At 43.5% G+C, this 17,539-nt stretch overlaps 1 protein-coding gene across 2 annotated transcripts in view; it reads right to left on the bottom strand.

The window, feature by feature from the left end:
- The window catches only part of LOC138981083 (HEAT repeat-containing protein 4-like), a 28,832-nt gene that overhangs the window by 5,578 nt on the left and 5,715 nt on the right, over nt 1-17,539 (bottom strand). For both annotated transcript variants that reach the window (XM_070353911.1, XM_070353912.1), the window contains exons 5-14: nt 14,296-14,439; nt 13,370-13,590; nt 12,005-12,119; nt 10,858-11,060; nt 10,412-10,525; nt 9,800-9,994; nt 7,989-8,093; nt 4,219-4,402; nt 3,754-3,939; nt 2,736-2,925 (exon numbers count right to left, since the gene is read on the bottom strand). In XM_070353911.1, coding sequence (XP_070210012.1) covers nt 2,736-2,925; nt 3,754-3,939; nt 4,219-4,402; nt 7,989-8,093; nt 9,800-9,994; nt 10,412-10,525; nt 10,858-11,060; nt 12,005-12,119; nt 13,370-13,590; nt 14,296-14,439 — 1,657 coding nt within the window. The remainder of the gene's footprint in view (nt 1-2,735; nt 2,926-3,753; nt 3,940-4,218; nt 4,403-7,988; nt 8,094-9,799; nt 9,995-10,411; nt 10,526-10,857; nt 11,061-12,004; nt 12,120-13,369; nt 13,591-14,295; nt 14,440-17,539) is intronic.

Below are 17,539 nucleotides of genomic sequence, written 5' to 3' on the forward strand. Positions count from 1 at the left end.
ATATCCTCAGACGTTTTTATCATTTTTTTGATAAATGTCTTTGATGACGTCATATCCGGCTTTTCGTGAAAGTTGAGGCGGCACTGTCACGCTCTCATTTTTCAACCAAATTGGTTGAAATTTTGGTCAAGTAATGTTCGACAAAGCCCGGACTTCGGTATTGCATTTCAGCTTGGTGGCTTAAAAATTAATTAATGACTTTGGTCATTAAAAATCTGAAAATTGTAAAAATATTATTTTTTTTATAAAACGATCCAAATTTACGTTCATCTTATTCTCCATCATTTTCTCATTCCAAAAACATATAAATATGTTATATTTGGATTAAAAACAAGCTCTGAAAATTAAAAACATAAAAATTATGATCAAAATTAAATTTTTGAAATCAATTTAAAAACACTTTCATCTTATTCCTTGTCGGTTCCTGATTCCAAAAACATATAGATATGATATGTTTGGATTGAAAACACGCTCAGAAAGTTAAAACAAAGAGAGGTACAGAAAAGCATGCTATCCTTCTCAGCGCAACTACTACCCCGCTCTTCTTGTCAATTTCACTGCCTTTGCCATGAGCGGTGGACTGACGATGCTACGAGTATACGGTCTTGCTGCGTTGCATTGCGTTCAGTTTCATTCTGTGAGTTCGACAGCTACTTGACTAAATGTTGTATTTTCGCCTTACGCGACTTGTTTTCAGTTCTGGCAAACAGCCCAATATTTTGGAAGTTCCTAGGCAAGAACAGTGGTACCTGCAACGAAAGGACACCCTTGGGACCTGCAACGAAAGGACACCCTTGGGACCTGCAACGAAAGGACACCCTTGGGACCTGCAACGAAAGGACACCCTTGGGACCTGCAACGAAAGGACACCCTTGGGACCTGCAACGAAAGGACACCCTTGGGACCTGCAACGAAAGGACACCCTTGGGACCTGCCAAAAAAGGCCGTACATTGCAGCTGGCCTCTCGTGACAGGTATATATTAGGTGGGTTTTTTTTTATAGACAAAGGAACAACAGAAGGTGTCCTTTCTTGGGAGTACGTGTCCTCTCATTGGAGGGGGCCTCACATGGCCGGTACCATTGTGCAGCAAATTTGACAGTGTTGTCACCGTTAGGCTAAAAACACTCAGGCTGTAAGTGCATGTACATATAACTACGTACAGAGCTATACTATCTGCTGAAAATATGCACCATCTCATTGTAAAAATGCCCCCCACTAAACCTTCTTGACTTATTTTAATTTTTTTTTCTTCTGCAGCCCTGATGTCCAAAACCGACAAATCTTTACTATACTTTACTGTAAAGCAGAACTAGCGCGATGACAAAGAAAGTACTGTATGTGAGAAAGGACATGTAGTTCCCCTTGTTATTGTGAATTTTCACGTACCCTTATAGGACTGATCAAAATAAATGTTTTGACTTAACATGAATTGAGAGTTAGAGAGAAAATAGACGAATTCTAAAAATAACTCTATCGGGTGTGTATGGGTTGTGGAGGAATGAATATACCCTCCCTTGCCAAACCTCTGACAAACATTGGAGGGGCCAATCACTGGCGAGGGGTGTGTCCTCTGACAAACATTGGAGGGACCAATCACTAGCGAGGGGTGTGTTCTCTGACAAACATTGGAGGGGCCAATCACTAGCGAGGGGTGTGTCCTCTGACAAACATTGGAGGGGCCAATCACTAGCGAGGGGTGTGTCCTCTGACAAACATTGGAGGGGCCAATCACTAGCGAGGGGTGTGTCCTCTCATTGGAGGGGCCAATCACTAGCAAGGGGTGTGTCCTCTGACAAACATTGGAGGGGCCAATCACTAGCAAGGGGTATGTTCTCTGACAAACATTGGAGGGGCCTATCACCAGCGAGGGGTGTGTCCTCTGACAAACATTGGAGGGGCCAATCACCAGCGAGGGGTGTGTCCTCTGACAAACATTGGAGGGGCCAACATCACTAGTCAGGGGTGTGTCCTCTGACAAACATTGGAGGGGCTAATCACTAGCGAGGGGTGTGTCCTCTGACAAACATTGGAGGGACCAATCACTAGCGAGTGGTGTGTCCTCTGACAAACATTGGAGGGGCCAATCACTAGCAAGGGGTGTGTCCTCTGACAAACATTGGAGGGACCAATCACTAGCGAGGGGTGTGTCCTCTGACAAACATTGGAGGGGCCAATCACTAGCAAGGGGTGTGTCCTCTGACAAACATTGGAGGGACCAATCACTAGCGAGGGGTGTGTCCTCTGACAAACATTGGAGGGACCAATCACTAGCAAGGGGTGTGTCCAAAACACCAGGACAAACATTGGAGGGACCAATCACTAGCAAGGGGTGTGTCCTCTGACAAACATTGGAGGGGCCAATCACTAGCAAGGGGTGTGTCCTCTGACAAACATTGGAGGGGCCAATCACTAGCAAGGGGTGTGTCCTCTGACAAACATCGGAGGGGCCAATCACTAGCAAGGGGTGTGTCCTCTGACAAACATTGGAGGGACCAATCACTAGCGAGGGGTGTGTCCTCTGACAAACATTGGAGGGGCCAATCACTAGCAAGGGGTGTGTCCTCTGACAAACATTGGAGGGGCCAATCACTAGCGAGGGGTGTGTCCTCTGACAAACATTGGAGGGGCCAATCACTAGCGAGGGGTGTGTCGGAAGCAAGGGCAGTCACTCTTCCACAACTCATACAAACCCGACAGAGTTATTTCCAAAAATCGTCTATTGTGATGACTCACTCTCGCACAAGCTGGCTGGTCTCCACCAGGAGGCGCTCTTGCAGGATGGAGATGACATCATCGTCCATTATGTCCAGCGCCATCAGCGAGTGGCAGGCCTCCGCCCTGACTCCCGCTTTCTCCTCGTATCTCATGGCCCACAGCAGGCACTCCTTGATAGACTCCGTCACAACACCAGTCCTGCCCAGCGCTGCAAAGTATACACACGTGGTTATTAATGCTGTGCTTTTCTGTGTGCCGAGATTCACTGTTTCTTGTCTCACATCTCAGGGTCCAAAAATAGAGAATGCTTCATGTCCTACCGGCTAAATATTTCGCCTCTTCAAGGACTAGATATGGGTTATATGGTAATTCGAGTTTTACGCCTTTATCGCTTTTGATGAGATACACAAGTGTATGTGTGTTTAGGTGGTATCAGCTATCTGCACTTATGGCAGAATGACTGAGGGCTTTTACGTGCCACTGTGGTGACACGGGGGTGGGACATGGCTACCGTCTCTGGGTCTGCACATAAATTAAGTTGACCCGTGTCCGACCCGGCTCGGAGTCAAACCTGGGACCTTAGGATCACAAGTCCAGTGCTCTACCAACTGAGCTAACCGGGTCCCCCTCAGGGTCCATGGCAAAATGTTCCCTTATATGTAACCCTCGTATCTCATGGCCCACAGCAGGCACTCCTTGAAACACCGAGCCTGCCCAAAGTTGTACACAATGGGATGAATAATGCGGTGCTTTTACTGTGTGCCTAGACTCCCTCGTCTCATACCTCAGGTTCCACAGCGAGAATGTCTTCACTGCCGTTGTTATTACCAGTGATCTTGCCTAGAGCTGTGAAATATATATCGCAGCATCTGATCTGTCCTTCTGAGTACGAATCAGGTAAAACTGTATTTTCAACTTCTTTAGCTGAAGACACTCATGCACACACACACACAAAATCACACACACACACACATACACACACACACACACATGAACAAACACATACACACACACACACATGAACAAAGTATCATACCCTGAATAGCCAGAGCCTTGACCTTCCAGATGGGGTCAAAGGTTGCAAGGTGGACGAGCTTGTTCTGAATCTGTTCCTCTTTGATCTGCAGATTGCCGCAGGTAATGCAGCACTCGGAGCGAATGGACACGTACTGGTCATCAAAACACTGCAGGAATGACGGCAGCAGTTTGGCTGTCATGATACCTGTGGGTGAAAAAATTGTTCTTGTACAACTGTTGGAGAGCGACAGAGAGAACATGTGTGTGTGTGTTTTGTGTGTGTGTGTGTGTGTTTTGTGTGTGTGTGTGTGTGTGCGCACGACTAGTCAAGAAGGAATCATGGAAAGAAGAGAAAAAGGGACACAACTCCAGCAGTTAATACAGCCAAAAGCTGAACGTCATGTATACAGATTTTTTTAAAATTGTGTACATATGTCTTGGTACAATATCCACCCATTTTTTTGTCCAACAATTTTAAACATACCAAGTTGCCCAAGACGACTGATAGCTTCCAGCTTGGTACGCTCATTGCCATAGACAATGCAGCGCCTGACGTCATCGTGCACGTCACGGCCATGTGAAGTCTTGCCCAAGCATTGGGCAGCTGCACGCCGTACCTCTGTGTGCCAGTCGTGCCACATCAGCTCTGTGAGCTTATGGGTTATATCCTGCACACAGTTCATTGTCAAAAATGCTTCACATTTGTTTGTTTATTCTTCTTCTTCTTTGTACATAGGCTGAAACTCCCACGTTCACTCATTTTTCAGTCTTAGAATGGAGGTAAACTTACCTAATGATCCAAGACAATCTCAACAAGTCGCGTAAGGCGAAAATACAACATTTAGTCAAGCTCAGTCGAACTCACAGAATGAAACTGAACGCATTGCATTTTTTCCGTAAGACCGTACACTCGTAGCATAGTCTGTCCACCGCTCGTGGCAAAGGCAGTGAAATTAACAATCCAGAAAAGCATGGTAGAGGTTGCGCTGAGGAAGATAGCACGCTTTTCTATATCTCTATTCTTTTTAACTCTCTGAATGTGTTTTTAATCCAAACATATCATATCTATATATGTTTTTGGAATCAGGAACGGACAAGGAATAAGATAAAATTGTTTTTAAATCGATTTCGGAAATTTAATTTAATCATTATTTTTAATTTTCAGAGCTTGTTTTTAATCCGAATATAACATATGTATATGTTTTTGGAATCAGAAAATGATGAAGAATACGATAAATGTAATTTTGGATCGTTTAAAAAAAAAAAAATTTAATTACAATTTTCAGATTTTTAATGACCAAAATCATTAATTAATTTTTAAGCCTCCAAGCTGAAATGCAATACCAAAGTCCGGCCTTTGTTGAAGATTGCTTGGCCAAAATTTCAATCAATTTGATTGAAAAATGAGGGTGTGACAGTGCCGCCTCAACTTTTACAAAAAGCCGGATATGACGTCATCAAAGACATTTATCGAAAAAATGAAAAAAATGTCTGGGGATATCATACCCAGGAACTCTCATGAAAAATTTCATAAAGATCGGTCCAGTAGTTTACTTTGAATCGCTCTACACACACACACACACACACATTCACCACGACCCTCGTCTCGATTCCCCCCTCTATGTTAAAACATTAAGTCAAAACTTGACTAAATGTAAAAAGCTATTGTCTTGGGGACGGGGGGGGGGGGGGGGGGGGGGGGGGAGTCATTATTTGGATCTTGAAAGGGAGGTTTCACTGAACACTTTTAATTGACCTTTTGTGTATTATCTTGACAAAAGAACAGCGGAACCCCCCCCCCCCCCCCCCCCTTAAATTTACAGAGGCTATGAATAGAAAATCAAAGATGCTTAGGTCTTAAAAGGGGGATGTCTTAAATGGAGAGGGGGGGGGTTCCCCTGTTAACCAGTCATACAACAACACTCGCAATGTATGGGCACCTTCATCTGTCTTATGGGTGTCCTTTCATCACAATTACCACTGTTAACCAGTCATACAACAACACTGGCAATGTATGGGCACCTTCATCTGTCTTATGGGTGTCCTTTCATCACAATTACCACTGTTAACCAGTCATACAACAACACTGGCAATGTATGGGCACCTTCATCTGTCTTATGGGTGTCCTTTCATCACAATTACCACTGTTAACCAGTCATAAAACAACACTGGCAATGTATGGGCACCTTCATCTGTCTTATGGGTGTCCTTTCATCACAATTACCACTGTTAACCAGTCATACAACAACACTGGCAAGGTATGGGCTTCATCTGTCTTATGGTTGTCCTTTCATCACAATTACCACTGTTAACCAGTCATAAAACAACACTGGCAATGTATGGGCACCTTCATCTGTCTTATGGTTGTCCTTTCATCACAATTACCACTGTTAACCAGTCATACAACAACACTGGCAATGTATGGGCTTCATCTGTCTTATGGTTGTCCTTTCATCACAATTACCACTGTTAACCAGTCATACAACAACACTGGCAAGGTATGGGCTTCATCTGTCTTATGGTTGTCCTTTCATCACAATTACCACTGTTAACCAGTCATAAAACAACACTGGCAAGGTATGGGCTTCATCTGTCTTATGGTTGTCCTTTCATCACAATTACCACTGTTAACCAGTCATACAACAACACTGGCAATGTATGGGCACCTTCATCTGTCTTATGGGTGTCCTTTCATCACAATTACCACTGTTAACCAGTCATACAACAACACTCGCAAGGTATGGGCTTCATCTGTCTTATGGGTGTCCTTTCATCACAATTACCACTGTTAACCAGTCATAAAACAACACTCGCAAGGTATGGGCTTCATCTGTCTTATGGGTGGCCTTTCATCACAATTACCACTGTTAACCAGTCATAAAACAACACTCGCAAGGTATGGGCTTCATCTGTCTTATGGGTGTCCTTTCATCACAATTACCACTGTTAACCAGTCATACAACAACACTGGCAAGGTATGGGCTTCATCTGTCTTATGGGTGGCCTTTCATCACAATTACCACTGTTAACCAGTCATAAAACAACACTGGCAATGTATGGGCACCTTCATCTGTCTTATGGGTGTCCTTTCATCACAATTACCACTGTTAACCAGTCATAAAACAACACTGGCAATGTATGGGCACCTTCATCTGTCTTATGGGTGTCCTTTCATCACAATTACCACTGTTAACCAGTCATAAAACAACACTGGCAATGTATGGGCACCTTCATCTGTCTTATGGGTGTCCTTTCATCACAATTACCACTGTTAACCAGTCATAAAACAACACTGGCAAGGTATGGGCTTCATCTGTCTTTTGGGTGTCCTTTCATCACAATTACCACTGTTAACCAGTCATAAAACAACACTGGCAATGTATGGGCACCTTCATCTGTCTTATGGGTGTCCTTTCATCACAATTACCACTGTTAACCAGTCATAAAACAACACTGGCAATGTATGGGCACCTTCATCTGTCTTATGGGTGTCCTTTCATCACAATTACCACTGTTAACCAGTCATAAAACAACACTGGCAATGTATGGGCTTCATCTGTCTTTTGGGTGTCCTTTCATCACAATTACCACTGTTAACCAGTCATAAAACAACACTGGCAATGTATGGGCACCTTCATCTGTCTTATGCGGGCCGGGTGTCCTTTCATCACAATTACCACTGTTAACCAGTCATAAAACAACACTGGCAAGGTATGGGCTTCATCTGTCTTATGGGTGTCCTTTCATCACAATTACCACTGTTAACCAGTCATAAAACAACACTGGCAATGTATGGGCACCTTCATCTGTCTTATGGGTGTCCTTTCATCACAATTACCACTGTACAGCTTTTCCTGCCATGTGGTGTGCCTCTGATGAGAGGACATCTAACAACAAAGGACACCTTTGGTTGTCTAACCTGTCTCAAATTAACTTCTCATGAAAGGACACCTGCAATGTGGGGACACTTTTGGTTGGTACGGTGGGTCGTGGTACGGTGGGTCGTGGTACGGTGGGTCGTGGTACGGTGGGTCGTGGTACGGTGGGTCGTGGTACGGTGGGTCGTGGTACGGTGGGTCTCCTTTGATTGCAGGTATCACTGTATCAAAAAGTTCTGGAAGCTATGTACTGAGTGAAAAGTCTCCAACATTCTGTCAACTCTGGTGGTGCCAAACATTTGCTAGGCCAGGGTTTCTCTGATAAATCAGATTTTCTGGTATGTCAATACTGAATTTGTTCACTGTGTATGCTCACCTTGTTAATGTTTCCGTAGAGTGCTGGCAGAATCTTGCAAGCTATAACTCTGTAGCGCCAACTGCTGCTGTTCAGTTGTTCTGCTACCAAGCAGTGCACCAACGTCTGTGAAGAGAGAGCTGGGTCAGTTTTGTTTTGTTCCACAGATGCATGAAAACATTTGGAGCAAAGGCAATGTACATATTAATGCATGATTTCTTTTGATATGCAAATCAAGTGTGAATGCACCAAAATTGAGAGTAAAAATGGTGCATAATCTATCAGTTCTTCACCAATTCTACATTAGCCATTTGACCCTTCTTGGGCAGTACTCACTGCATTAGTTGCTAATTTTGGACAGCAGAGCAATGCCCTGTTCATGCTAGATGGGGTTTTCAGAAGCTAGCATCTGCCTGATGATCTTACCCACCATCTGAGAGTCGAGGATAAGATACAATAGCAGATCCACTTTAGCCGTTAACCATGCAAGTCTTTGTGCTGATCTTGGACAGCAGAGAATCAGCAATGACCTGCTTGTGTTTGATGGGTTCTTCACAAGCTAGGGACTGCTTGATTTGTCTCACCCACCACCTGAGAGTCGAGGATAATGACCATATAACGTAGCAGATCTTCACTAGCCACTAACCAATGGTTGGCAGAACCCATTGTGCTGAACTTGCTGATTTGGCACAGCAGAGCAATGAGTCAGTTCTTGACAACCTGAAGAATCCAGGATATGATCAAACAGAAGATCTACACTAGCCAGACCAATTGTGTACAGCATCTTGATGCTGTGTATGGGCTCCTCAAGGCAAGGATCTGCCCAGTCAGACTCCACCACTTGTGAGTCGGGGAAAAGATCATAAAGCACATATTAGCCATTGACCCATGTTTGGCTGTGACTCACCGTGCTGTTGCTAACTTTGGACAGCACATATATATTAGCCATTGACCCATGTTTGGCTGTGACTCACCGTGCTGTTGCTAACTTTGGACAGCACATATATATTAGCCATTGACCCATGTTTGGCTGTGACTCACCGTGCTGTTGCTAACTTTGGACAGCACATATATATTGGCCATTGACCCATTTTTGGCTGTACTCACCGTGCTGTTGCTCACTTTGGACAGCACATATATATTGGCCATTGACCCATGTTTGGCTGTACTCACCGTGCTGTTGCTCACTTTGGACAGCACATATATATTGGCCATTGACCCATTTTTGGCTGTGACTCACCGTGCTGTTGCTAACTTTGGACAGCACATATATATTGGCCATTGACCCATTTTTGGCTGTGACTCACCGTGCTGTTGCTAACTTTGGACAGCACATATATATTGGCCATTGACCCATTTTTGGCTGTGACTCACCGTGCTGTTGCTAACTTTGGACAGCACATATATATTAGCCATTGACCCATTTTTGGCTGTGACTCACCGTGCTGTTGCTCACTTTGGACACCACATATATATTGGCCATTGACCCATGTTTGGCTGTGACTCACCGTGCTGTTGCTCACTTTGGACAGCACATATATATTAGCCATTGACCCATGTTTGGCTGTGACTCACCGTGCTGTTGCTAACTTTGGACAGCACATGAATTGACCCATGTTTGGCTGTGACTCACCGTGCTGTTGCTAACTTTGGACAGCACATATATATTAGCCATTGACCCATGTTTGGCTGTGACTCACCGTGCTGTTGCTAACTTTGGACAGCACATATATATTGGCCATTGACCCATGTTTGGCTGTACTCACCGTGCTGTTGCTAACTTTGGACAGCACATATATATTGGCCATTGACCCATTTTTGGCTGTACTCACCGTGCTGTTGCTAACTTTGGACAGCAGAGCGATGCCCTGTTCATGCTTGATGGGTTCTTCGGAATTCAGCATCTGCCTGATGATCTCATCCACCACCTGAGAGTCACACACCCCGAAGTGGGCCAGGCACTGTGCTGCAGCCCAACGCTCTGACGAGGTCTCTGACTGCAGCGCGTCGCGCAGGATCGTCTTTGCCTGCCAGGGTCAAGACAAATCCACAATTACAGTGGAACTCTCCTTTCATGTCTTATACGATCCTGATAAATTCACTGAGCCTAGCGGTGACCTTACAAGATAATTGTTCCTGCTGAAATGAGGTAATTAGTCACTGAGACAAACTTCGTTATCTAAATTCATGGTTTAGGGGAGACATGCAGGAGAAACAACAGAATGTTTAACTGGCGCCATTATTGCATGATTTGCATCATGACGTCTTCTCAAACTTTGTTTCATTTAGAACGTGATAAGTTTTACTTTTAAATGCTGCCTACAACTCTATCATTTTTCAAAATGTCACCTCACAGAAGTAAAAGAATGAAGAAGAAGCTACTGAAATACACAAAGGAAACAATGATAATGAACATGACAAGCTAGATCACATGCAAAATTTACCTTCTCTGTTGGACGCTCCAAGGCATAGAGGGTTATAGCAGCCGCCCTGCGAACTTCAGCATTAGAGTCTCCAAGCAGACAGTCCAGTGCCACGTAAACACGCTCAGGTACACTCTGCAGAGAGTGAGGTTATGCATACCGGTCGTTAACTGATGCATTTGTTGTTTCTTGTCTTTGAGAAAATAATGAGGGCTGGAGTGGAGGTGGGAGGCCAGGAGAAGCAGAGAAAATGTGGTACTTTCTGTTTGAAATCTTTTTCCCACAGCACAATGACAAATAACTGTGCCTTTCAAACATTTCAACACTGACACACCCTTCTATAGCAACTGAATAAAGTCAAGTATGCACAACACACACACACACACGCACACCACCCCCACTCTCCCTCTCCCCCCCCCCCCCCCCACACACACACAAAAACATGATATTTTCAGTTGAGAACTTACAGATACAGGGTCATCCACCTTCAGTTGACTTCCAATCTTAATGCCTAGACCTGACGGGGGCTTATACTCAGCTGCCTTCCCAGCCGTTGCGATGGCCTTCATTCGAACATGGGGCTGGATATCCGCCATGTCTCTGATGATGTCATCAAATGTTGCATCTGCGTACTGGCCACTGAGATTCCACTTCGATCTCCACTCGTGCACTACAAGTGATCAGTGAAAGCAGATACAATGGTACCCCCTTAAAAGACCGAAACAAAATCTGAGGAAATTCAGGTCTCAAATGTAAAAGGGAGGAACATTTCCAGATGTTAGAAAATGAACACATAAACTCTGAGAAAGCAGCTAGGGTCTTAAAAGGAGTGAAGTCTTATATTGAGGGGATGTTAAAATGGGGCTTAACTTAAGTTTCTGTGGAACAAAACATTACCACATACAAAATCAACACTCTCACCTACAAATGCCTCCATGGTCTCGCCCATGCCTATCTCTCCGACTCTCTCTCTCTCGCTATGTCCCTTCACGAGCACTCAGATCATCTGCCGACTCCCTCAAGCTCAACATCCCCCACACCAAACTCAAAACAGCAGGTCAACGCTCATTTTCTTTCCAAGCACCTAGCCAATGGAACACACTACCTCTCCCCCTCCGTCAACAACAGTCCCTCGAATAATTCAAATCTGCACTCAAGACATTCCTTTTTTCCACATAATCCATGCATTCTACACTGCCCACCCCATCCCACCCTGAATAACTGTACATATTTTAATGGTTGATGGTGTGTGTGTGTTGGTGACTTTAAGTCTCCGTGTGTGTGAATGAGTGTATGTGCGCCTTGAGTCGCCTGTTGGTGAGATATGTGCGCGTTATAAATATTCGTATTATTATTATTATTCTCAGTACTGAAGAGCACATGTGAATGTGCAAGAATATATATATATGCATCGACACATACACACAGAAAGAAAGACAGACAAACAGACACACAGACAAACACACACACACACACACAAAAACATACTGCTTATAGAGACCAAACATACACACACACACAATTGCCATCACCCCCAGCCCCCCCCCCCCCCCAACAACACACTGGAAAATACTAATTTAACCCAGGAAAAAATCATATCAATGAGCATCTCACAAATTTTTGTCAGCGTGCTGTTCTGTTTGACTTGTCTGTTGGCCGCGGCATCACTTGGAGGTTTATAATCTGGTTCGTAGCCTGGTGGTACAACCTTCAGTGCCTCGAAAGTGTCCTGAAAGTGTCCAAAACATATTGTCAAGCTCAAATGACTAATTTACATCAACCACAATTTTGTGTCCAAAACATTTTGTCGACCTCAAATAAAAATTTACCTGTGGCCGAGGTCTTGTCGGTTGCGCAAATAAGTTAGGTTACGCATGGAGTTACGAACACGTAAAGCCTACGTATTCCGTAGCTCTGCAAATGCGTAACTTGGTGGTCATGACGCTTGCTTAGTCGTTTGCGGAGTAACGAAATACGTAAGGAGCTAACGCTGTGCGCAAAGTTGTACAATTTTTAGAGAAGGAGTATATCCCGTGAAGTCGCGTCTAACTAGTGACGTCAAAAGCCTCAAGGAAGTCTATTAGTCTCGGCGATACAGAGAATTCTTTCTTTTTGTGTACTTTACGTCATGATGTTGTGTTTGATTACGTAATATAGTATTCGTTTTGTTCTTTATCACGTTGTCGAAGCTGGAGCTCCAAAGCACTGCGGCGGACATTTTAGTGAAGTTGAAATCCACACCTTGCTGGAAAAAAAGAAGCAAAGCAATGAGAATCTGTTCAGCAACATCCGTTGACGGCTGAAGTTCCGCCGCAAAAGCATCCGAAAAAATAACGTGCTGCCCGCCATGTTTTTTCGCCACACGCGTGCTGCGCAAATGTTTACGACAGGGGGGGGAGCTGTCGTAACTTTACAGTGAACGTAGCGGCGCAAGTTTCGCTACGCTCGCGTCATGCCCACCACGTTTTCATCTTACGGTGTCCGTAGGCTCTGCGCATATGCGTAAAGCCGCTACGTTGCCGACAAGACCTCGGCCACAGGGGTGCATGTCCTTTCATCAAAGGTACCACTGCAGAACAACAAGACTCAAGACTCAAGACTCAAGATTCAAAGATTTTACTGTCCTTATAAAAAAAACAAGGAAAATTGCCTTGCAGTGTCAGGCGGTTTAAAACATAAATAACATCTCAATCTGACAATCACTAACAGTTTAAAATTCCACTAAAAAGATCCATAACATTCTTTGCAATCACTCATGGATACAGACACCCACATTTACACACGCACAAGCACGCAGGCTCGTCCGCACACACACACACACACACACACTAACTATCTTTCTTGTATACCCTCTCTCGTCTCCCCTTTCCGTTAATAAACTTACAATGAATTAAAAATGCTCAGCGTAAACTGTGTTGTACACCTAAAGTTAGAATATCTTAAAAGTTTATAATGACATTACAACAGAAAACAACCTACATCATACAGCTCGGGCAGCTTTTGCCATCTCTTGGCGCCACGCTCACACTTGATGGATTGCACGCTGACGCTGTCAAAGTTCTTCTCCTTTTCTCCTTCAGTGGGTGGGTACCACCGCTCGGCACATTCCGGATAATCCTTCCGCAGCACCTTCTTGTACTTGTGGTCACTGGCCATTACCAACACCTGGTCAGCTTGGCACGGGTGTGATTGTGGTACCCCTGCACGGGCAAAGAAAATAATTAGTGTTCACACCAGGCATTTTGTAAACCGGCATTATCTTAACTCATTGTCTCCCAGGTACGGATATATCCGTACCCACTCATATGGCTCTACCTGACCAGGTAAGCATATATATGCTCAGACTGTTAGCTTCAGTCACTTCCTGTAACGTCAATCTAACGCCTGCATTCCAGCGTGTTGATACACAGCTACTACACGGTCACTACAATTCAGAGTGACCTGCTGCAGCACAGCTGGTCTTGACTAAACAAAACTTGGTCAACATAGGTGGGGTAGAAAGTGTTAACAGACAGGCAAAATAGATCTAACAAAAACTGGTCTGACATTTCTTCAGACACTTATTCACACAAAATAGATCTAACAAAAACTGGTCTGACATTTCTTCAGACACTTATTCACACAAAATAGATCTAACAAAAACTGGTCTGACATTTCTTCAGACACTTATTCACACAAAATAGATCTAACAAAAACTGGTCTGACATTTCTTCAGACACAAAATACAGTATCAATGTGGAGCTGCAACTGATCCACAAATACACTTCTGTCAATATTATCTTATTTACCACCAGAAATTAAGCCCAGGATTCTTATCATATCATCCATCTGTCTGTCTACCCTAACCTTTCACACCAACAACTATAATGGTGCAGACTACAATACTAAATGCACAGTAGACCTACCTGCCAAAAGTTCTTGTTCATACTGATTGTCTGTCTCATACAGCGTGGACCCTACCCCAGGGGCGACAAAATCTCGAAGCGTTGGTGGCTTTGGAGTCTTGACGATCCTCACTTTGATGTGATGAGCTGTTGCATTTACGCCACCTTGCACAAAAAATGACAAGAAAGACATGTAGCCTACTTGGAGAAAATGTGCAAAATAACAAACACTGAGAGATACAAAGAACACTTTCTTATGTAGATTCTGCGCATAAAATAAAAGGAAATGTGAATGTAATACAGCTATAAGCATGGCAAGTTGAAAATATACAAACTCAGGATATATGTACATGTAACCGAGTGCCGAAACACCACAATCACCTTTGGAGGCGAAGTCCAATCAAACAGGATTGAGAATTTTAGAGCGGCCCTATAAAAACTGTTATGCATTCACAAAGGAATCCATGAACATACAGAGAGACAAAAGCCGCCAGACCCCATCACAGAACTCTACAATCCACAGGTGTTGCCTACTTCAAAGGCGAACAACTCTGCAGAGTCTGCTGTGAAGGGCGACGGTAGTCTCCCTGTCACATATGTACATGTTTACAGTCAACCCTGCTCTGGTAAATGACCTTTCTCTTACAACCATTTGCACATGACAACCTCCCCTAAGGATCCTTGTCAACTGTATATAAATACATCTTTCATAGAAGGGAGACCAACTGTCTATAACAACCACGTTTGGTTTGTCCCTTGGGTGGTCCTCCAGGACAGGTTCGCCTGTATCATTAGAAATGTGTGGGCGGGGATGTAGCTCAGTCGGTGTTCGGCGAGAGATTTATTTCTCAGAGTCAACTTTGTGTGCAGACTCTCCTCGGTGTCCGAACACCCCCGTGTGTACACGCAAGCACAAGACCAAGTGCGCACGAAAAAGATCCTGTAATCCATGTCAGAGTTCGGTGGGTTATAGAAACACGAAAATAACCAGCATGACGCTTCCTCCGAAAGCGCCGTATGGCTGCCTAAATGGCGGGGTAAAAACGGTCATACACGTAAAAGCCGTGGGAGTTTCAGCCCATGAACGAACAAACAAACAAAAAATTAGAAATGTGTAAGTGCAGATTACACCTTAAATATATCATGCATGTATGGACGTTGAGTCATTTCTTGGTATAATTAACAATCATTACACATAATTATCTTTCTCTGTTCTGCTTGTTCTCTCTCAATCCCCCTCAATCCAAACACACACACACACACACACACACACACCATAGTTCAAGCACTATGACACACAATTACATTCCTAAGAACTACACAAAAGCCTAAAGCATGTCTATAGCGTTTGGCACATACAGTAAAGACAAAAAGGAATAACCTCACATAACAAGTGTATACCTTTGTATAGCATGACTTCCCTTCTTTGTCTCTGTTATTCTAGTGAGAAAATATCCAGCGAAATGCAGATCTATCTCTGGCCGATTCATAGATTCAACCTACAAACTGCGACCTCATCTGTGATCAGATTGCCAAGCTATGCGTGAAATCTTTTATTCTAAAGTCTTATGGCTCGTTTCGACAAGCATTAAACGGATGAAATTAACCACATATGCAGTTTATTTTTTCAGAAAATTGCATTCGCATCAATACAGCCTCCTGTTGGGTTCGGTGCTTTGTACAGAAATGTCTTCCACACGATAGATTCGCTGATTTGTCTTACGAAGCCGTCATCAACACAAACAAAACGATTGCAGAAGCAAACTCTGTACCTACACGACCGAGACACAAGACTGATTATTTCACAGCTGCAATGCGAACAGAGAACTAAAAGACGTTTTGGGTAAGCTTACTCACGTCAAGTCTTCACTGACAAGCTAGGAACAGACGGAAAAGTCCGAACAAAAGTAAATGACGTCAAAGTCTCTTTTGTTTTGCGTATAACTTTGTCATGACGTCTTTTTGTGACAGTATGAGCGACAATGTTTTCGCTTCCGGTGTCATTTTAGACTGAAAAGCAACTCAAAAGAAGTAGCTGAGCCTGTGTCTTGAAACAGCTGAAACACTCTTTTGGGTTGCCGTTTCAATGTTAACCAAAAAGTTAAAGAAAAAAAACAATGTTCAGTTGCGAAATGACAGCGGACTGAGCATTTATTCCGGTTGATGAAGGTATGATTGAAGCTTCTATTCACTCCGTCAACCAACAAGACTAGATTTGTAGCAGACGACAAACAAAGTATGCGTTTTTCCTGTCTTGTGATGACGATTATGCCGTTATAAATTATCTATACATTGTGAAAACATTTCAAAGCAAAATTTAGCTTTGATGCGTCACGGGATATATACGTTTTCATCCATGGAATCGGCATTTTGTCTCGGCAGGGTGAATGAATTCATGATGTCTTTTCCGGCCAAAACTGGCCTTGCCAAGACTGAAACAAAATAGAGTTCTACAACTTCTAGGCTTGGGTTGATTGCCCATGGGGAATTTTCCATGCTTTGTTTCCACATCCCTTGACAAATTCTCCTTACTTTGGTCATGCCATATATACTTTGCAGCTCCGTCCATCCCTGGTATCGCGTGATATTTTTTGTCTCGACGGGGTGAAAGATTATAATGACGTCACCGTCATCATATTCATTGACCCAGTCTCGACAAAAAATATCACGCGATACCATGGATGGACGGAGCTGTAACTTATATGTATGCCATGTGTTGGATGTAGGGTTTATGCCACATACCACATTATCAGCACTATCCCAGTTAATTTTCAAATGTTTAAAGAGCTAGAAAACATTAGAATATCACTTCTTCTATGGCAATTAAGAAATTCCCACATGTATACATGTCATGGTCACATGACTTCTCTTTTGCCTAAGCAGAAAATGTTATATATCAAGGTTATCTAACAAACCCTTTTTTATGCTGACCCTGAATCTTTATCCACCGAACTGACAGAAAAGGTTCACAGACAATGGGACATTTGACAGTTAATAACCACAAAATACTGTGCGTGATAAAAAAACTTTAAAAAAACTACTGACCAACCGACCCTACTTTTTTGATAATGACTATGGCTATGCTGCTCTAGATCTGATCAAACATTCTTTTGAGGAGCCTAGCACCATCTTTTGTGTGTGTGTGTGTGTGTTTGTGTAACACTTTTTGGACACACTGACAGATTCCTAGCACCATCTTGCCTTATACTCATATAAATATTAAGTACGTCTGAAGAAAAAAGACAGATGTAAGACTTGTTTTGAG

This window comes from Littorina saxatilis, linkage group LG12 (assembly GCF_037325665.1).
Source record: "Littorina saxatilis isolate snail1 linkage group LG12, US_GU_Lsax_2.0, whole genome shotgun sequence".
In the NCBI taxonomy this organism is placed as follows: Eukaryota; Metazoa; Mollusca; class Gastropoda; order Littorinimorpha; family Littorinidae; genus Littorina; species Littorina saxatilis.